Source organism: Toxotes jaculatrix, chromosome 17 (genome assembly GCF_017976425.1).
Source record: "Toxotes jaculatrix isolate fToxJac2 chromosome 17, fToxJac2.pri, whole genome shotgun sequence".
Taxonomy (NCBI): Eukaryota; Metazoa; Chordata; class Actinopteri; family Toxotidae; genus Toxotes; species Toxotes jaculatrix.
In genome coordinates, this window is record NC_054410.1 from 140,001 (window position 1) to 158,222 (window position 18,222).

The window sequence follows — 18,222 nt, forward strand, 5'->3', positions numbered from 1 at the left end:
TGAAGGAGCACTTTGTCACCCTGGCTGACCTCTCAGCCTCAGGTACAGCAGGAGCTCAGGGTCTAACACACACCACCACATCACCACCACCATACACCACCCCCGTACACCACCACCATCACCACCATACACCACCCCCGTACACCACCACCATCACCACCATACACCACCCCCGTACACCAGCACCATCACCACCACCACATCACCACCACCATACACCACCCCCGTACACCACCACCATCACCACCATACACCACCCCCGTACACCACCACCATCACCACCATACACCACCCCCGTACACCACCATCACCACCACCACCATACACCACCATCACCCCCGTACACCACCACCATACACCACCCCCGTACACCAGCACCATCACCACCACCACATCACCACCACCATACACCACCCCCGTACACCACCACCATCACCACCATACACCACCCCCGTACACCAGCACCATCACCACCACCACATCACCACCACCATACACCACCCCCGTACACCACCACCATCACCACCATACACCACCCCCGTACACCACCATCACCCCCGTACACCACCACCATCACCACCATACACCACCACCATACACCACCATCACCCCCGTACACCACCACCATACACCACCCCCGTACACCAGCACCATCACCACCACCACATCACCACCACCATACACCACCCCCGTACACCACCATCACCACCACCACCACCATCACCATCACAGACTGACAGTGGACTATGACGTGCAGGTGGACCTGTAAGTCAGTTCTGTATCTGATGTCCCTCAGTAAATGAATATAACCTGTGTGTCCACAGGGAGTCCGAGCAGAGCGTCTCACAGCTCCACCGAGAGTCTCAGCATTTCCTCGAGGTTCCTGTCCCAGAGCTCAGCTGGAAGGTGAAACATCACATCACTACACTCTGATCACAGCTCGTCAGTTTGCACCTGAACATGTTCAGTGTCCAGATCAGGAGCAGACTGGGACAATGAGCCGGTATCTGTCCCAGTTCTGTTTGTCATACGTGGTGTCAGAGGACGGCTCTCCGTTTTTCTCCTCTTTTTCATCAATTCTTTTTTTCTTCTCGTCCTCAGTCGGGCTGTGTTTCCTCTCCCGTCTCAGACCAGCAGGGGAGGAGGATCAGGGGAGGTAAAGGCCCATCTTCTGGTCTCTGAGGTCCGGCCTCTAATGGAGCAGAATCAGAACCGGACCCAGGACAGGAGGGTATCATGGAACCAGGAACAAACCCATAAACAGAACCAGGACCAGACCTCCTCCCCTCAGGATCAGATCCAATCCCAGAACAGGAGCAACCATGACCAAACACAGCCCACTCAGGTCAGGAAGCCGGTCCAGCAGGGTTCAGATCAGCTCCTGAGCCGGGTTGAGGAGGGGGAGACCTCCTTTGTTCAGCAGGCCCAAAGACCCTCCCCACTGAAGAAGAAGGTTCAGACATCTGTGGAGTCCAAGAGGAACGTGGGCCCGACGGCCTGGGCTGCCACGTCCCATCTGAGCGCCTCCTCTGGGCTCCGGAAGGCCCAGTCAGTCCACAGCCTGCTGAGCGACACAGGTAAACATCTGGACACCAAGAGACAGAGGGCAGCTGTAACCTTACACCCCAAACTGTCAACCCAAGACCTGGATTTGTCTTTAATGATTTGGATGCAGCTTGAAGGACTTATATGAAACTTTTTTCTCTCTCCCTCAGGTGACCCCTCTTCCTCCCAGTTCACCTCTCGTCTGTCCACAGAGGTTCTCCCTCAGCGTCCCACCACCCTTCCCTTGTCCCCCAGATGCCTCCCATCATCCACATCCCTGCTCTCTCAGAAACCCAGCCCCGTCTCCCCCAGGTCCCCCCAGCAGGAAGCAGCTGCTGCTCCGTCTGCTGCCACCACACCAAGGAAGTCTTCATCATCCTCCTCCACCCAGTCAGCGCCGCGCTCTTACATGAGCCCCACTGCCAGTTCCATGGCCAAGATGTCCCGCTCCGTCTCTGTGGGAGACGCCCTCAACATTCCAGAACCTTCTGAGGATCCTGCAGTGACATCATCATCGTCATCACTGGTAACCTCCTGCTCTCATGTCAAAGAGACTCCACCTCCTCCGGTTGCCGTGGTGCCTTCCAACGCCGCTCTGGCCCCACCCCCCCACATCGCCGTTGTCCCCATCGTTGCCGGCACCTCCACCTTCTCTTTGTCTGCGGGTAACCATGGTAACCAGGCAGTTCCTCCCACCCGCGGCCTCCAGGCTCGGGTCCCCGGCAGCAGCAGACCGCTCCCTGACAAACCTTCCCTGGCTTCCTTCTCACCATCATCCAAGACTGCCGCCACCTCTTCCTCTTCTTCCTCCTCGTCTCGGCCTCCTGCGGTCTCCGTCCCCCCCCTGATTCCCCCCCAGCAGGGGGAGGAGCGTCAAACTGAAGAGCAAGGGCATGACGCAGGTTTGGACTCTCAGCCTCCTCCTCTCAACCCCCCCACCCCCTCTTCATCACTGCAGTCCTCCTCGTCCTCTCACTCCGTGCTGACTGGTGAGACATTCGCTCCTCTTTTCCTTGTCGTTCTTCGTCTGTCATTCTTCATTTTTACTCTTCCATTCTCCCAACACTTCAAGTTAGAAGAGAGAAAACAGAAATCATCAGTTTTGTCTGATCGACCAATGAAACCATGGATGTGGAGGCAGATGAGCCAATCAGCTGTCAGCTTCAGAAAGGAGAAGTGAGATGTGTCTAACATGAGCAGAAAGCAGAAACACTCCTGCCGCTCACTTTGACTTTGCCTTCATGAACTGGAAGAATCTTTGTGGTTTGTTGCTGATTGATAGAGTGACCTTCACTTCTGCTTCTCTCTCTCTCTCTCTCTCTCTCTCTCTCTCTCTCTCTCTCTCTCCCACTCTCTCTCTCTCTCTCTCTCTCTCTCTCTCTCTCTCTCTCTGTGTGCAGACCAGCCAATCAGTGTGGAGACCTGCAGGGCTCTGACCAGTGAGCTGCAGAGCTGCTTTAAGAGAGCCACACATCTGTACAGGCAGGTGAGTGTTCAGTCAGAAACATCTGTTTCCAGCTGTTGGATAAACGATGGCAGGACGTCAGCTGTCACGTGATCACCGTGTGACCTGGATCAGCTGTTATTTAATCACCTGGGTTCTCATCTGGTCTGACGTCGCTGGTTTGTACTGTGAGGTGTCATGTGCTCTTGGACTGGACTGATCCGGTTCAGGGTTGCGATCAACCTGACTCCGTACGAAGTCTGTCCAGGTTCAGTCTCCACGGTTCCTCCCTTAGTAGTTACTAAGACCTGAGGAAGGACTGATCCAGTTCAGCAGGAGATCCTCATTTATCTCTGGACCCTGAAGGTCCCTGAAGGTCCCTGAAGGACCCTGGGGGTCCCTGAAGGACCTGTGTGTGTTTTCAGGTTAACCTTCCTTCAGTCTGATCTCACCTGTCTCTTCTACTCCAGGTGAGCGGCTCCTCCACTGATGACTCCGCCCCAGACCGGTGTCAGATGGCCATCCTCCTATCAGAGACCTTCCAGGCCATGAGGGCAGAGCTGGACTCCCTGCCGCTCAGCTCCCCGAGCATGCTGGGAGCAGAGGGGGGGTTGGGAGGAGTTGGGGAGGTGAAGACAGCTGCTCTGCTGGAGGAGTACTCTCTGCTCCTGCTGCAGGCCGTACACAGGAGGATCAACACCACCACATACTGAGCTGATCTGGATCAGTTACTATGGATTTCATTTTTTCCCCTCCCCATTCTCCTCCTCCATCTTTCTCTCCATCTCTTCAGCTGCTCTAAATCCACCTCCTTCTTTGTTCTTCAGTTTTTCCTTTGTTCTCTCGTTTCTTCTCTTTTCCTCCTCATCCTCTCAGATGAGAGATCTGAAGCCATTTCCATTTTGAGATTTTATTTTGAAAAAATTGTTGTGGTCTTACAGGAAGACGACAGATCATCTGTTTTGTAAAAAGCTGAGGTGAGTTTGAGACTCGCAGCTCTGAGCTTGTTTTTTAAAGACGTTTCTCCGACCGAACCGTGAGGATGTTCCCACTCCTCTGGCTCTGTTTTCATTCCGTGAAGTTCCCGCCATTTGTCTGGAGGGAACGGGAGCTTTGGCGTCCCGTCAGTCTGAAGGATTATTGATTATTGTTGTAAAAACGATGTTAGACTGTAGAGAAGAGACTTTTTAAAGCAACAAAGAGCAATATGAAACTTTCTGTCACTGTTTGATTTGAAACTTTATTGTTTTTGTGTTTGATGTAAATTTTCTTCCCTGAGTTCAGCTGAACCTGAAAGAGACTTCCTGCTCCTCAGGAGTTCAGGTGTGATTTTTACATCCTGAGCAGTTTGAGCTTCACCTGTCACACCACTGAACACTGACACTGTCCTCACCTGAAACAGGAAGCACTTTACACACTGATGTTTTTAGACTTTTGTTATGACTGTTAATGGAGGGTGTAAGTTTTTAGAATCATTAAACACTTCGGGGGTTTGTTGGTTTAAATCTGGGCTCACGTTGTTTCTAATAAACAGGTCAAAGTTCACTTTGACCTGTTTTCATGTTTATATTTAATAAAAGTTCTGACTTGTGATGCTTGTGTTGGTCAGCTGATCTGACGGGAGTGTAAACAGCAGCCGAGCTGTTCTGGAAACAGCTTTAATCTGGGGACACACTGCACAACTTTCAGTCTTCACAGGACATGCTAACACGCTAACAGACGGGCTTCAGCAGATCTCACAGACATGATGTGTCAAACCAACTGAACGAATCAAACCCTGGACAGTTTAAACACACAGACCAGCTGAGTGTGTGATCAGTTCACGCTGCCGAACTCAAAGAATTCAAGCATGTTTGATTGACTGCGACTGAGGTCAGGTCAGCTACCGCAGACTGGGCAGACTGGGCAAAATTTGCCCAACTGGGAATTGTGAGTAAAATCTTTAGTGTAATACTCTTGAATTATGGCCAAAAAGGTCACAATGACCTTTGACCTCTGAAATCTAATCATCTGTTCCCTCCAGGTGTTCCTGAGATGTGAAGAAGCTTTATTAGATGCAAACACGTTTTATTTTCCTCTGTTGGTTCTGGGAGCTTATTGTTTGGATGATGTCTCACTCGGACCCTGATCCTGGGTCTGTCAGAGCGGGAACAGCAGGAATCCAGAGAAGACGCTGAAGTTTCGGGAGTCGTCATAAAGTCGGTAGCTGGCCGGCAGACTGAGGCGGACTTGGTCGCCCTCCTCCAGCTGCAGAGCCACGGCGTTAGACATGGAAGCATAGCCGCCATGATCGTTCAGGTTCAGGTTGAAGATGATTGGCTGGTTGTTCCTGTACAGGTAGAGACCCATGTAGCCCTTCAGGTAATCTGCAGCCGTGAAGCTGAAGAAGTAAACGCCTCTGACCGGAGCTGTGAACACACCTGAGGAACAAACACAGAATCAAACAGGCACGAAAGGAACAATCTGCCAAAAACAGGTGAGCCAACAGGTAGCACACACACACACACTCTGCAGCTCTGACTTATTTTTAAATCAGAAGAATAAGCTCTTCTGTTCAGAAGAAAAATGCGTTTTCTCCTAATGAAGCCAATCAGCTCGTTAATCAGCCCTCCCTCCCACCACCATCACTCTCACTCAGAACTGGAACAACTGGTAAAACAGCAGGAAAACTGGAACCAGGAGTAGAAGAAAATGAAGGACTGGCCCTTTAACCATCCGACACATCATCAACCACAAGTCAGAGAAATCACAGAGGAAATGAAGCAGGGTCATGTTCACCTGCAGTCTGGTTGTAGGCTTGTCCGATGTTGCAGATGGTTTTAGAGAAGATCAGAGTCGTCTCTTCATCAAATGGTCCAACTGATCCTGAATCAGTAAGACCGGCTGAAAACGCCACCTTCAGCTGGTCTGGGAAAAACAGCTTTTTATACATTTACAGAAAAATAAGCTGAGAACATTTTCACCTCACTCTAAACACAGTCCAGTCCAGTCCAATTCAGTCTAGTCCAGTCCAGTCCAGTCCAGTTCAGGACTCATGTACAGCAGGTTCTGTCTGCTGAGGCACAACAGGAAGTTGTGGTATTTATTTTAATACACTAAATAAATGTAATAATTACTGAGTGGAGTTTTGATGAAGATCGTTAAGAGCCATCAACAGCTCAGCTTCAACATTTGCTCATAAAGATTTTGTCTTTTACTTGTTTAGTTTTAGTGAAGCTCTGAACCTTGGTAGATTCTGGATGAAGCGTTTAGTGCAGGTGTCAGTATCACAGGCACTGACAGCATCACAGGTACTGACACCTGGCAGCAGATCATTCATGTCTTCAGGAACAGGCCTGGGGATTATTCTCTGACGTTTCCATACAGCTGTAACATGAATGAGCTGCTGTCTGTGATCTGCTGCACGTGGTCATCCGTCACACAGAAACGTCCTCAGCGTTGAACCTTCAGGGTGTTACCTGTGCTCTCTGTCCTCAGATCTTCCAGCTGTTTCTCACTCACTCTCAGTCTGAGCTCCAGCTCTAAAGAGGAAACAGGAAATCCAGTCAGAGCTGTGACTGTGACAGACTGTGGGTCTTTTATTGTGAAGGAGCAGCTGAACCTGAAGCAGACGCTCATGCACGGTGATCGAGACAGAACAGGAACTCCCTTACTGAGAAACTAGAGGTCTAAGACTCCACAGGGAGTTTAAGGACCTCAGCTGAGACTCTGAGGTTCTGTGTTTACCTTCACTCTTTGCCTTCAGCTGGTTCACAGCGGCCTCGCCAGCTGTCAGCTGGACCTGCAGCACTGACAGCAAATAACTCTGATGTAGAACGTTTCATTTACAGTACGAACCAAAAACCACAGAAACACGGAAACATGTGACGTTACCTTCAGCCTCTCTCTGAGCTGCAGTCGCTCTGTCAGAAACAAAACGCAGCTCGGCTGCTCCCACTGAAAACATCCACCACATCACGTTAGAAACCAAACAGCAAACACAATATGACAGTGAACACGCGTGATTTAACTGAGGTCACCTGTATTTTGAGTCCTCAGCTCATCCACCTGCTCCTCAGTGACGTTCAGTCTGAAAGTCACAGCTGACAGCTCGGCTTCCTGGACTGAAATCAGTTTAACTTTTTAACACACTCAGCGTCCTCAGAGATCCACACAGATCCACCTCCGTTCTCAGGAGGAAAAGTTACTTCAAGAACATCCGTGTTTGAGGTTCTCTAAGGAACCACGAGAGTTCAGAATATCTTTATTTAAGGTGTTCCTCAGGGAACCTCCTGGGATCCTCTGTGGTCTTATTAAAAGTAATAAATGTTTGATAATTATGTCCGTGCTTGGATTGGATTAACTGTGTTCCCAGGCCTCCTCTCACAGCTGCTTGTGTTTTATTTCAGTCATTATTAAGTTGACATCTGCTTTGTGACCTTTCCTGTCACTTCTCTTTTATTCGTGTCTGTTTTTATGGTGTTGTTCTGACAAAGCGCTGACTCATGCTGTGGTTTACATGACTGATGAAAAATAACTATCAGACTGATTTCATGTGTTTGTGTTTGAATGTTTCTGTGGACATTTTCATTTAAAACAAACGGAGCAGGTGTGTTGGTAACTGTACGGAATCACAGTAATAAGACAACAGGAAGTGACTCACCTGTGTGTGCTGTCCTCAGGTCGTCCAGCTGGGTCTCACTGACTCTCAGTCTGAGCTCCAGAGCTGCTGAAGATTGATTTATTGATCACATTTATGCATTAAGTGATAATAATAAAGTGAATATGTTTCTACCTGAGTTGTTGTTGTCTGTCAGTCTGGACTCCAGCAAGGAAAGCTGGACAGAGTGAACTGAAACAACAGAACAAATCACAGATAAATAAACAAACAAACAAACTGACTGACTGATCATCACAGTCAGGATCCTTTAATCAAACCGACCAGCGGGTAGAGAGTTAAAAACATTTCAATTACATTGACACTGCACTGATTTAATAAAGCCCATGTTTCCTGATGTTGTGGTGAACAGATGTGTGTTAGGGTTAGGATTAGGGGTTAAACCTAAACTTTGAACACATTAGAAAGATCAGAGTAAAATCTGTATTGTAACTGCAGGAATCTGAATATGAGCTTCAGCAGTTTAAAAGTCGGAGATGTTCCAACAAGAACCATCAGGGTTCACAACTGATTTTTTGCATTTTGCCTTTATTGACTGTGACTCTCTGTTTCCAGTGTTACCTGTGTGTTCTGTCTTCAGATCTTCCAGATGTTTCTCACTGACACTCAGTCTCAGCTCCAGCTCTAAAAAGAAAACAGCTCAGAGTTCATTCATGTTTGTGGGAGAGTTCCTCAGCCTTCAAATATGATATGTGATGAGAGCGGTCACCGTCATCTCAAAGCACACACTGCTCAGACAATCATCCAGAGATCTCTTCTTTCAAACGTCTGCACCTGTTGTGAATCTGTTCGAGTCTGCACAGCTTCAGTCTGAATCCTCAGATCTGTCCCTTTGCAAACCACTTCCACTTTGATGACATGAGTTTTTAACAGTAAACATTCACCTCTGTTTTTTGTCCTCAGATCTTCGAGTTGTTCCTCCCCGACTCTCAGTCTGCTCAACAACTCTACAGAGGAAAGTAAATATGACGGACGAAGCAGATAAATCTAGAATGATCTGTTAATGGAAGTGAACTGTACCTGTAGAAGTACTGTTGCTGTCTGTCAGTGTGGACTCCATGGAGGAAAGACGAAGAGACTGAACTGAAAACACAAAGAAACTTTCCAACATGATCATCACAGTGAGAATCCTTTAATAACCAAAGTCTGCTGTCACATACAGCCCCATGGTGGAACTGTCAAACACACAGAGCATGATGTTAACAAGCGTGTGTGATTCATGTGTGGTATTTTATTTTGGAAAATTGTAACCAGGTCACATGACCAAAGTTTGGTTTAAAGGCACACAGACTGTGGAATTATGGGTTAGAGCCAGCATGGACTTCTACAGCAGAGACCCAGAGTCTGACCCCAGATCAGCAGACACAGCTCCCTGTGAACCCGGCTCATATGGGGCACCCTCCTGCTGATGGCCGGGCTGGGTGAGAGGAGGAAGAGGAGGAAGATGGGACAGCTGGTCCAGCTTATTGTCGGTGATGAATTCGTTTAAAATGAGACCCGGTGTTGAATAACGCTGTCTCGAGAGGCTTTTGTTTTGAAATCATTGAGGCGGAAGTTGACGCTGGCAGGATGTTGAACGGAGTCAGGTGACGGGCGCTCGGATGACGTAGTCGGATGTTGTGGTGACGTAGCACGAAAGAGCGGGAGTTACGGTCCGTCCAGAACTGACGGCGGGAGCCTCTGTGGACGCAGGCCGACCCGTCGCAGTGTAGCAGCGGGGTCCACTGAGGGAGCTGTACGGCGGTTGAGTCGGAGAAGCTGCGAGGACGCGTGGAGCTTAGCGGCGGACGGGAATGACCGCAGAGAGGCAGCGGCCAGCGGTCAGGCCGCGAACCGGCGAGCGGAGACGATCACACAAGCCGATCCCGCCACACGCCAGGACGGTCCGCTCGGGAGCAGGCCTAGTGTGGTCACAGTGGGAAAAAACACGCCGTGACGACCGGGCCGCGATGACCAGGCTACGGCACAGTCCAGAACGGAAGCAGCAGCAGGAACCAGGGAAACAGCAGAACGGCAGGTTCGGTCCGGTTTCGTCGGATTTCGTCGGAGGGAGAAGCGGCAGCGTCCAGGTATTATTGAAATTTTTGTGTATATTTCAGTGTTACTTGTAAAACTTATAATTCACTACACAGATGAAAAATGAGGTCAGGATCATCAGGTTCTCTGAAGGTTCTCTGAGGGTTCTCCTTTGTTAGAGGTCAGGAGTTTTATCACGTCACAGTTTCGGTGTGCAGACAGACAGTGAGTCTGAGCGTTACCTGTGTGCTCTGCCTTCAGATCCTCCAGGTGTTTCTCACTGACGCTCAGTCGGCTGAACAGCTCTGAGAACACAGACGGAATGAGTCAGCAGGTTTTTAAGAGTTGAGACTGATGATTATCATTGTGTTGTTTAACTGTAAGATTTCTCCAAACAACCACACTCAGCTTCCAGCCTCTGAACTGACTGACTGATGAATGGATGAATGGACAGATCGTTGTGCTGTACCAGTGTTCAGTTTGTCCAGCAGAGTCTCTGTCCAATTCAGTTTTCTGTGCAGGTTCATCAGACTGAAGGTTTGATCTGGAAACACAGCAGGTTTGACAGTGAGCTGGGAGTTCCTGTGTCTCAGCGGCCTGTTCTGTCCGTGTGACCTGTAGCTGCACCTGCGGCCTCAGCCCTCCTGTGTTTACCTGCGGCCTCAGCTCTCCTGTGTTTACCTGCGGCCTCAGCTCTCCTGTGTTTACCTGCGGCCTCAGCTCTCCTGTGTTTACCTGCGGCCTCAGCCCTCCTGTGTTTACCTGCGGCCTCAGCTCTCCTGTGTTTACCTGCGGCCTCAGCTCTCCTGTGTTTACCTGCGGCCTCAGCTCTCCTGTGTTTACCTGCGGCCTCAGCTCTCCTGTGTTTACCTGCGGCCTCAGCTCTCCTGTGTTTACCTGCGGCCTCAGCTCTCCTGTGTTTACCTGCGGCCTCAGCTCTCCTGTGTTTACCTGCGGCCTCAGCTCTCCTGTGTTTACCTGCGGCCTCAGCTCTCCTGTGTTTACCTGCGGCCTCAGCCCTCCTGTGTTTACCTGCGGCCTCAGCTCTCCTGTGTTTACCTGCGGCCTCAGCTCTCCTGTGTTTACCTGCAGCCTGCGTCTCCGCCTCTGTCAGTCTGGACTTCACAGCAAAAACTTCAGCTGTGTGAGATGGAGGGATAAAGAGGGAAATCCAGGGAAATCAATCAATCGATCTGTTTGTGAACTGCATGAATAAACTCAACTCAGTGCATTGTTTCAACAGATAAACCTGATTTTCACTGTTAATGACACATCAAACCACAGGAGACATCACGGCCACTTTAAACCAGTGTAAATAAGCAGGCGTGCAGGTAATCATCTCTGTCAGGTTACAGACACGTTTACTGACCTGTGAAGTTGCCCTCGCTTGCTTGATTGCCCTCGTTTGCTTGATTGCCCTCGTTTGCTTGATTGCCCTCGCTTGCTTGATTGCCCCTCAGCTACCTGTGTTGTACCTGTGCTGATGTCGTACCTGTGTCATAAATTCTTTCAGACTTTTACAGGATGATTGAGAGTCAGTCAGTTTCATCTGAACTGTGACAGGAAGTTAAACCTTGAAGGTCGTGTCTCTATGTCTCCGCTGTCACACTGTCACACTCTGACTCTCACGTGTACATGGACATGAAAGCAGCTTTCTCCAGGAGCAGTAAGAGAGCACCGTTCTTCAGGAACACCTAATCTAACATGAGCACATCAAACCTCTACATGAATCTGAACAACCACACGATGAGATGAACAGGATTATTTTAACCTGATAACATGTTAGTTTGGGATTAGTTAAACCAAAGACTATGAGCGTGAGGCTGGTTGTTCTGACCTGCAGTTTCTGTCAGTCTGTTGTTCAGAGCTGAGATTCCCCCTAAAAGAAGAGGTCAGGCTGTAAACATCCACAGCTGTGAACAAACCGCTATCACGTCCTCGGACTCTCAGGAGAAAAGATTATTTCTTCTTTAAGATGTTTAGCAGAGTGAGCGAATGAGGTGAAATCCCTGACATGTCTCTGCCTCTGTTCACCTGTGGTTTGCGTCTGCAGCTCGTCCAGTCGACGCTCACCGACGCTCAGTCTGTTGTTCAGACCGGAAACATTCTGCGACTGAGCTGAAATCAGGTTTAAAAAGAGTTCATCTGGACATCGACCACACCGTGTCTGACTGATGATTTGACTCTTTTCAGGACGTCCTTCTTTTAATCTGCGGCTCAGAGAATCACTCTCCCTGCATTAAAGGAAATCACTGATCGCAGTAACAAAGCCTGGGAAGCGTGTGGTGGGATTATCTGTCTGAAGGCAGCTGCACCTGCTCGAGACGTTTCGCCTTCATCCAAAAGGCTGCTTCACCTCTGACTGACTGCTGGGGACTCCAGGTATTTACCTCAACACCTTGAGAGTTGTTGATGACTCACAACAAGGTAAATGTTTAGGTGTGCAGTGGCCTCTGAGTAGGTGGATGCTTCGTTGTTGTGGCCACTGTGTGTTGTTGTATCATCCTAAACCTAATTTTCATCATTTAAAGACCTTTATTTATAATCTGTCACATAAAACAAAGGAAATCAAACTGATCTGTGAACACATCATCTCACCTTCCTTTCAAAATAAGAGGGCGAGATGTGTTCAGATTATCTGGATTCATTTAACCTGATAACAGAATGTTAGCCTGGATCAGTTAAACCGCGAGTGAAGATCACAGCCCAGGTGTTTCTCACCTGTGTTTTCAGCCTGCACCTTGTCCAGGTGTCTCTCTGCGTCCTTCAGTTGACTCTCCACAGAGAACAGTCGAGCTGTTTGGTCTGAAAAGACACAGAACACAAAAACATGGCGTCACTCTCAACATCAACCTGCTTCGCCGATCATGTGATTATGTATACTCGTGAGTATTTCTGTGTAATCTTATTTAATACTTGTCCTGCACCAGACTTCAGAGGGAAATGTTCCACTTTTAATTCCACTGCTTTCATCTGACAGATAAAGTGTCAGATCAGAAATAACTCAGCATGTAAATCAGGACTTAAAATGATTCTGTGGTAGAAATGATTCACTTCTATTAATGCCTGCTGTTTATTCAGTTTATCATGTTATCATGTTATCATCTGCTGGTTCAGAGTTTGTAGGACTGAATTTTAGTCTTTTAGGTTCTGTTTTTTATGTTGGAAACTTCTTTTATTTACTTCAGACATCAAATCCAATAAATCTGAACAAAAAAAAAGTCTGAACCTGTTTACACATGAATCACATGAAGGCATCAGTAACAATGATCCAAAGACATAAGATGTGACAGTAAATCACTGAACAAATACTCTTCCTGTGACACCTGAGGTACATTTACCCATCAGAACTTTTACTTTTGAATGCAGAGCTTTGACACTGCTGCTCTGGTTCTTAAACCTCAGTAAAAATCAGTTCTTCTTCCATCGCTAGCATCATGTGACTGACCTGCAGAGCTTCTCCTCAGCTGGTCCAGGTGCAGCTGACTGGAGTTCAGCCCATCTCTCACCTGTGACACCTGATCTGAAAAAGCAAATCATTTCATGAGTCAGTGAAAAATGAAGGGAAACAGATGTGAGACTGAACCAGACTTCCCCTGGGTTATCTCACTTTTTACAAACGTCTGAGCAGCAGATGAATGGATGAACAGGTTGTTTACTGACTGAATAAATTCATGAAGAGCTTCACTTCTTCAAACCTTTGTTTCCTCAGTTTCGTTGATTTATTCCAAAGCAAAGTTTTGCTGAGTTTTTATTGAGCTGAATTGTTTTATGACGATTTTTCTACATTTTCTGAAGAAATGAACAGTGAGTGAGTGAGTGAATATCAAACTGCATAATGAACAGATGAATGAATGAATTATTCACCCAGGATGGAGCTGAGCTGGTCTCTCTCAGCAGACGAGTTCAGTTTGTCCTCCAGTGAGTTCAATCGACTCAGCAGAGCTGAAACACACACACACACACACACAGATGCAGATTGCAGTGTGTCCATCAACAGAACTGATTTGACTGATTATGTTTTTTTGTCAATTAACTGAATTTAACTGATTAATAATTGCAGCTTGGTTCACTTCAGCAGTGTGTAATAAACATTATAGCCACAGGAGGCGCTACAGGCTTCACTCTGTTAGGACATTACATCAGCTCCTTTGTATCCAGCAGTAACTTGACAGGGGCCATATCTGTATGACAGGATTAATGACTTACTGATGAAATGAGGCTGCGATTGATCAGCTGATAAACTGAAACTCACCTTCAGAGTTTGGGTTCAGCTCCTGACGGACAGTCGGTCGACTCTCAGACTCCTGGGACAGCGCTGAACTGTTGGAGGCTGGAAAATGATGCTGAAGTTTGAAACTTCGTCCTGGACTGAACAGTTTGGACAGAAGCCTGACTGACTGTGCTTTCACAGTCCGCTCACGGAGACTCTGACTGTGACTCTCACACCCAGCTGAGCCTCAACGTTACTTTTCAGGTCCGTCAGCAACAGATCATGAAATCATCGGTTTCATTTCTCGAGAGACCAAAGTTTTTGCCAATCATAAGTCTCCAGGCCGGACTGTGAAGGTCTGGGTCAGCACAGGTTCGCCACGTCAGAACCACAAGTCTAAACCAACACATCCGGAGTCACAGCTTCACTTCAGGTCCTGACCTCTGCTTTGATTTTGTCAAGTTCAGTCTGAAATGATCAGGTTCAAGGCTACAGCACTTTACAAAGTCTGGTCCTGGACTTACAGAGGAACCACTGACCATCAAAGACCCGTGTTACATGAAGCTGGTGATTAAATCCAGCTCTGAAGGAAAGGAACCAGATGAGTGAATCTGACCTGAGATCTGCTCCCTCAGCTCCTCCAACAGACCCTCGGTTTTACACAGTCTGGCTGCCAGGACTGAAACCAGCAGAGAAAACACATTCACAGCGTCAGAGCACAACAGAGGAACCGATGGTACACACTGCAGAACACGACAAACTCCTTCACTGGACTGAAACTCCACATCCTCACACGTCACCCTGACTGATGCTGATCAGCGTCCAGCCTCCAAACATCAGCAGGGACGACGTGAGGATCAGGAACCAGGAGTTCAACACACTAACAACGTGTCCATAAAGGTTTGATCTGACCAGGATGAAGATGAGGACCTGAATTCTTCCTCCTCAGCTGCTCCACCGTGCTCTCGCTCGCCCTCAGTCTTGTCTGAAGGAACGGCAGCTCTGCCGCCAGAGCTGTGGAGACACCAACGCACCGTTACCATGGCAATGGGAGACACATCATGCTACTAATCTCTAAAACTTCAAATAAAGAATATGACCCTGAAACAGATGCTGCTGCAAAACAGAGATTTGTTTGCTAAGTAATGATTGGTTGTTGATGACAGATTATCCATCCATCTGTACTTCTTCCTTCTTTCTCTTATTTTAGTATTAAAATTTTTTTCTTGTTCAACTGAGTGTGTTATGGGACTTGTCAGTCCAATTCGTCTGTTTTGCACCAACAACATCACGTCAAATTCCTTGTATGTGTAACATACCTGGCAATAAAGTGTTTCTGATTCTGATTCTGATTTTCTATATTGCTTGATCCGTCAGGGTGGCGAGGAGCTGGAGTCCATCCCAGAGGACTACGGGCAAGAGGCGGGGTTCACCCTGGACTGGACGCCAGTCACAGGGCCGACACACAAAGACAGACAACCATACACACACACTCACACACACACCTAGGGACAATGTAGAGCAGCCAGTGAGCGTAGTGTGCATGTTTTTGGGATTGTGGGAGGAAGCTGGTGGAAACCCACGCAGGCTCAGGGAGACTGTTTCAGAATAAAATTCTTTTTGATGCCTCGCTCAGAGAAACACTAACACATTCTGAGACAGGCTTTAACCCAAGCTGCTGCACATGAGCTGCGTCTGAACACAAACAGACCGACACCGCCGAGGCCACGGTTTCAGTCAGGACCCATCTGATCAAAGACTCAGCCACACTCAGACTCTTTCCCAGCCCCTGAATCCTGAACTCCTCGGGCCGACAAACAGGCTGAAGGTCTGAGGACCCACACGAGGTGTGCCACGCATTCTGACTTCTTTACTTTCAGCTTTCAGTACCTGCCACGTTTTGGATGCTAAGAAATCTCGGCTGATCTGCACAGGTGTCATAAAGCAGGAGAGGCTCTGACCTGCGCTGATGGACCAGTGGAGGAAGCGCAGGACCTGGACTCTTGTGGACTAACCAGCCTAATGTGTCAATTTCCGCTCACCCACCTTTGCTCTGCTCCTCCAGCTCCTCCACCTTCCTCGTCAGATCTGAGTTCAGCTCCATCAGCTGCTTCCTGTCAGCCTCCGTCTTCTCCTCTCCGCTCCGCAGCTCCTCCCTCTGTCGGACCAGCGTCTCCTCCAGTCCTTCCAGGCTGCGTCTCTGCTGCTCGGCCTCCACCTCTCCGTCCCTCAGCCGGCTCTCCATGCTCCGCAAGGCCTGACGCTGCTCCACCTCCTCCGCCTTCAGGCTCAGGACCAACTCCTTCAGCCCCTGCAGCTCGTCCCAGAGGACAGGGAGCTCCGGAGGGACGGCCCCCGTCCCGATGTCATCCTCCTGGGAGACAGAAGCCTCCGACTGTCCCTGATTGAAGACTGGAGACCAACAGAAAAAAAGCAGCAGAACCAGAGCAGCAGACTTCATCCTGAAAGCACAACCTGCTGCTGAGCAAGCAACTGTTCAACAGCTTATACACACTCACACTCACTCACACACACACTCACACACTCACACTCACACACTCACTCACACACACTCAATAATCTGCAGCTCACAGCCAGAACACAAAGTCCTCAGTGCTGAGGATCTGCATGATCTGTGGTCACGTGCACACTCACATGCACACTGAATACAACTTAAATCTCATTCACAGCCAATTGGGAAACAGGCACATAGAATAGAATAGAATATACTTTATTAATCCCTTTGGGAGGTCCCTTGGGGAAATTTGGGATCTGAGGTTGTTTTGTTTCTGCTCTCCACTGGATTCTCACACACACCACATGATTCCATTCGCTGCAATTTGTGCAGTGTTTGAATTTAATCTTCTCTCCTCACTTTGCAGTTTCTGTTTGGTGTAAACAGCATTAAAAGCTTCTCTTTGTATTTTTACTGATTTGTGTGTTTACTGTTTGACATCAAAAGAAGAATATGAGACAACAGAGCAGCATTTCAGCTTTTATTTCCAGGTATTTACATTTGGATCAGTGAAAAAACTTAGCATCTGATAGCATCTGTAGAAGCCTAAATATAATTTTAGTTAATTAATATTTGGACAATAATTTAAGTTCATATGTTGAATGGTGATTTATGTTTATTCTAATAAAAAAAAGACTGTTTACAATATTTACAGATTTAAGTATTCACAGCTGCAGTTCCTCGGCTGCCGCTGGGGGCTGGCTCCAGAAGAGAGCAATTCTCCATTGACCCCCATGTTAAAATAGCCAACTTTACAGCCTAAAAAACATATTTACAGCCTGGTACATTTTTTGTTTTTGGTCTCTATTGATAGTTTCCACCTCCGTGAACACTGTGGGGGGAGGGAGGGGGGTTGTACCACAACCGTTATAGTGTTATTTAGGCTTAAAATTCTTGCATAAATTAGGGCGTGGCTAGGCGGCTACATCCAGAGGCCTCCGGCTACCTCCAGCGGTTGACAGGGGCTGCAGTGTCCGTGTTTGTTTGCCAATGTTTGGATAGGTGTCTGTGACAGTATGGCTTGTTGTAGTGTAGACTGTACTAACCGACCGTCGAAGGAGTCTGTGTCGCAGTTTTTTCGGTAAGTAAATTTCTCACTATTTTACCTGGATGTTTGCGCTAATTAGCATGTGTTAGCATATTTAGCCGCTGGCTTATAACTTAATTGCCGATTTCTGGTCGCTGCTGATACAGATAGAGGACCGGAGCAGCTAATGTTAGGAACGCTGCTGCGGTGTGTTCCGTGCTCTCAGAGTCCGTTTATTGTGTGAATACTAGGCTACAATTTTATTTGGTCTCATTTTTCTGTTTAAAAAGTCCGACATTGCATGGACAGAGCAGCTCCGTCGGTCAGCGGCTGCTGCTGTTTGTGTGCTGCTGTAACTGTAAGTGGATAGTGGATGGAGGCAGCGGTGAAAGCCGGTAAATATTAAATATTGCTGCTCGTAGTTGGCGGGTTCTCGGCCGGCTGACCCGTAGAGTAACCGCCTCTTATATGGAAAGTACACTCCCACTAAAATCCAAGATGGCGCAGCTGCAATGCCCATGGTTTGGTCACAAAACCGACTCCCCGAAACCAATGGGTGACGTCACGGGTGCTACGTCCTTGTCTGATACAGTCTATGCGCGCGTCCCAGGAGAAGCCATGCAAGCCCAACCATGACATTACCTCCACAGTGTCTCGCAGATGAGCTTGTGTGTTTGGGATCATGAGCAGAACCTTTCTTTCTCCTCACCTTTGCCTTTCCATCGCTTTGGTAAAGGTTTTGTCTCATCAGCCCATAAAACTTTGTTCCAGAACTTTTGAGGCTAACCGTTGACTTTTAAAGGGG

General features: G+C 48.1%; 2 protein-coding genes across 4 annotated transcripts in view; one reads left to right on the top strand and one right to left on the bottom strand.

Annotated features, from left to right (window-relative positions):
- The window catches only part of mapkbp1 (mitogen-activated protein kinase binding protein 1), a 26,147-nt gene extending 21,565 nt beyond the window's left edge, over window positions 1-4,582 (top strand). The window contains exons 26-31 of one of the 2 annotated variants that reach the window (XM_041060485.1): window positions 1-42; window positions 825-906; window positions 1,102-1,577; window positions 1,716-2,447; window positions 2,946-3,031; window positions 3,460-4,582. The exon at window positions 1-42 is cut by the window's left edge and continues 156 nt beyond it. In XM_041060485.1, the coding sequence (XP_040916419.1) occupies window positions 1-42; window positions 825-906; window positions 1,102-1,577; window positions 1,716-2,447; window positions 2,946-3,031; window positions 3,460-3,702 (1,661 nt within the window). In that variant the 3' untranslated portion in view covers window positions 3,703-4,582. Of the gene's footprint in view, window positions 43-824; window positions 907-1,101; window positions 1,578-1,715; window positions 2,535-2,945; window positions 3,032-3,459 lie in introns of both variants that reach the window. The other variant, XM_041060484.1, reaches the window with a different exon arrangement.
- On the bottom strand, window positions 4,568-8,849 carry LOC121197089. Of its 2 annotated transcripts, none has more exons than XM_041060487.1 (11): window positions 8,667-8,849; window positions 8,531-8,593; window positions 8,208-8,270; window positions 7,764-7,820; window positions 7,632-7,694; window positions 7,009-7,092; window positions 6,863-6,925; window positions 6,716-6,778; window positions 6,448-6,510; window positions 5,768-5,896; window positions 4,568-5,409 (listed from the first exon to the last, which is right to left on the bottom strand). In XM_041060487.1, the coding sequence occupies exons 1-11, from the start codon at window positions 8,761-8,763 to the stop codon at window positions 5,129-5,131; spliced, it is 1,026 nt and encodes a 341-aa protein (XP_040916421.1). In that variant the 5' UTR covers window positions 8,764-8,849; the 3' UTR covers window positions 4,568-5,128. The 2 variants fall into 2 exon arrangements, with proteins under 2 accessions (XP_040916421.1, XP_040916420.1); XM_041060486.1 differs by having other exon boundaries at window positions 7,632-7,697.
- Window positions 8,850-18,222: the final 9,373 nt, after the last annotated feature.

Bases quoted from the DNA above. Each gene is read 5' to 3' on its own strand.
- LOC121197089 (XM_041060486.1), bottom strand. From the start codon at position 8,763: ATGATCATGTTGGAAAGTTTCTTTGTGTTTTCAGTTCAGTCTCTTCGT. The intron at 8,594-8,666 runs GTACAGTTCACT...TTTCCTCTGTAG, and splicing joins CAGCAACAGTACTTCTACAG to AGTTGTTGAGCAGACTGAGA. The intron at 7,821-8,207 runs GTAACACTGGAA...CTGTTGTTTCAG, and splicing joins TCTGAAGACAGAACACACAG to TTCACTCTGTCCAGCTTTCC.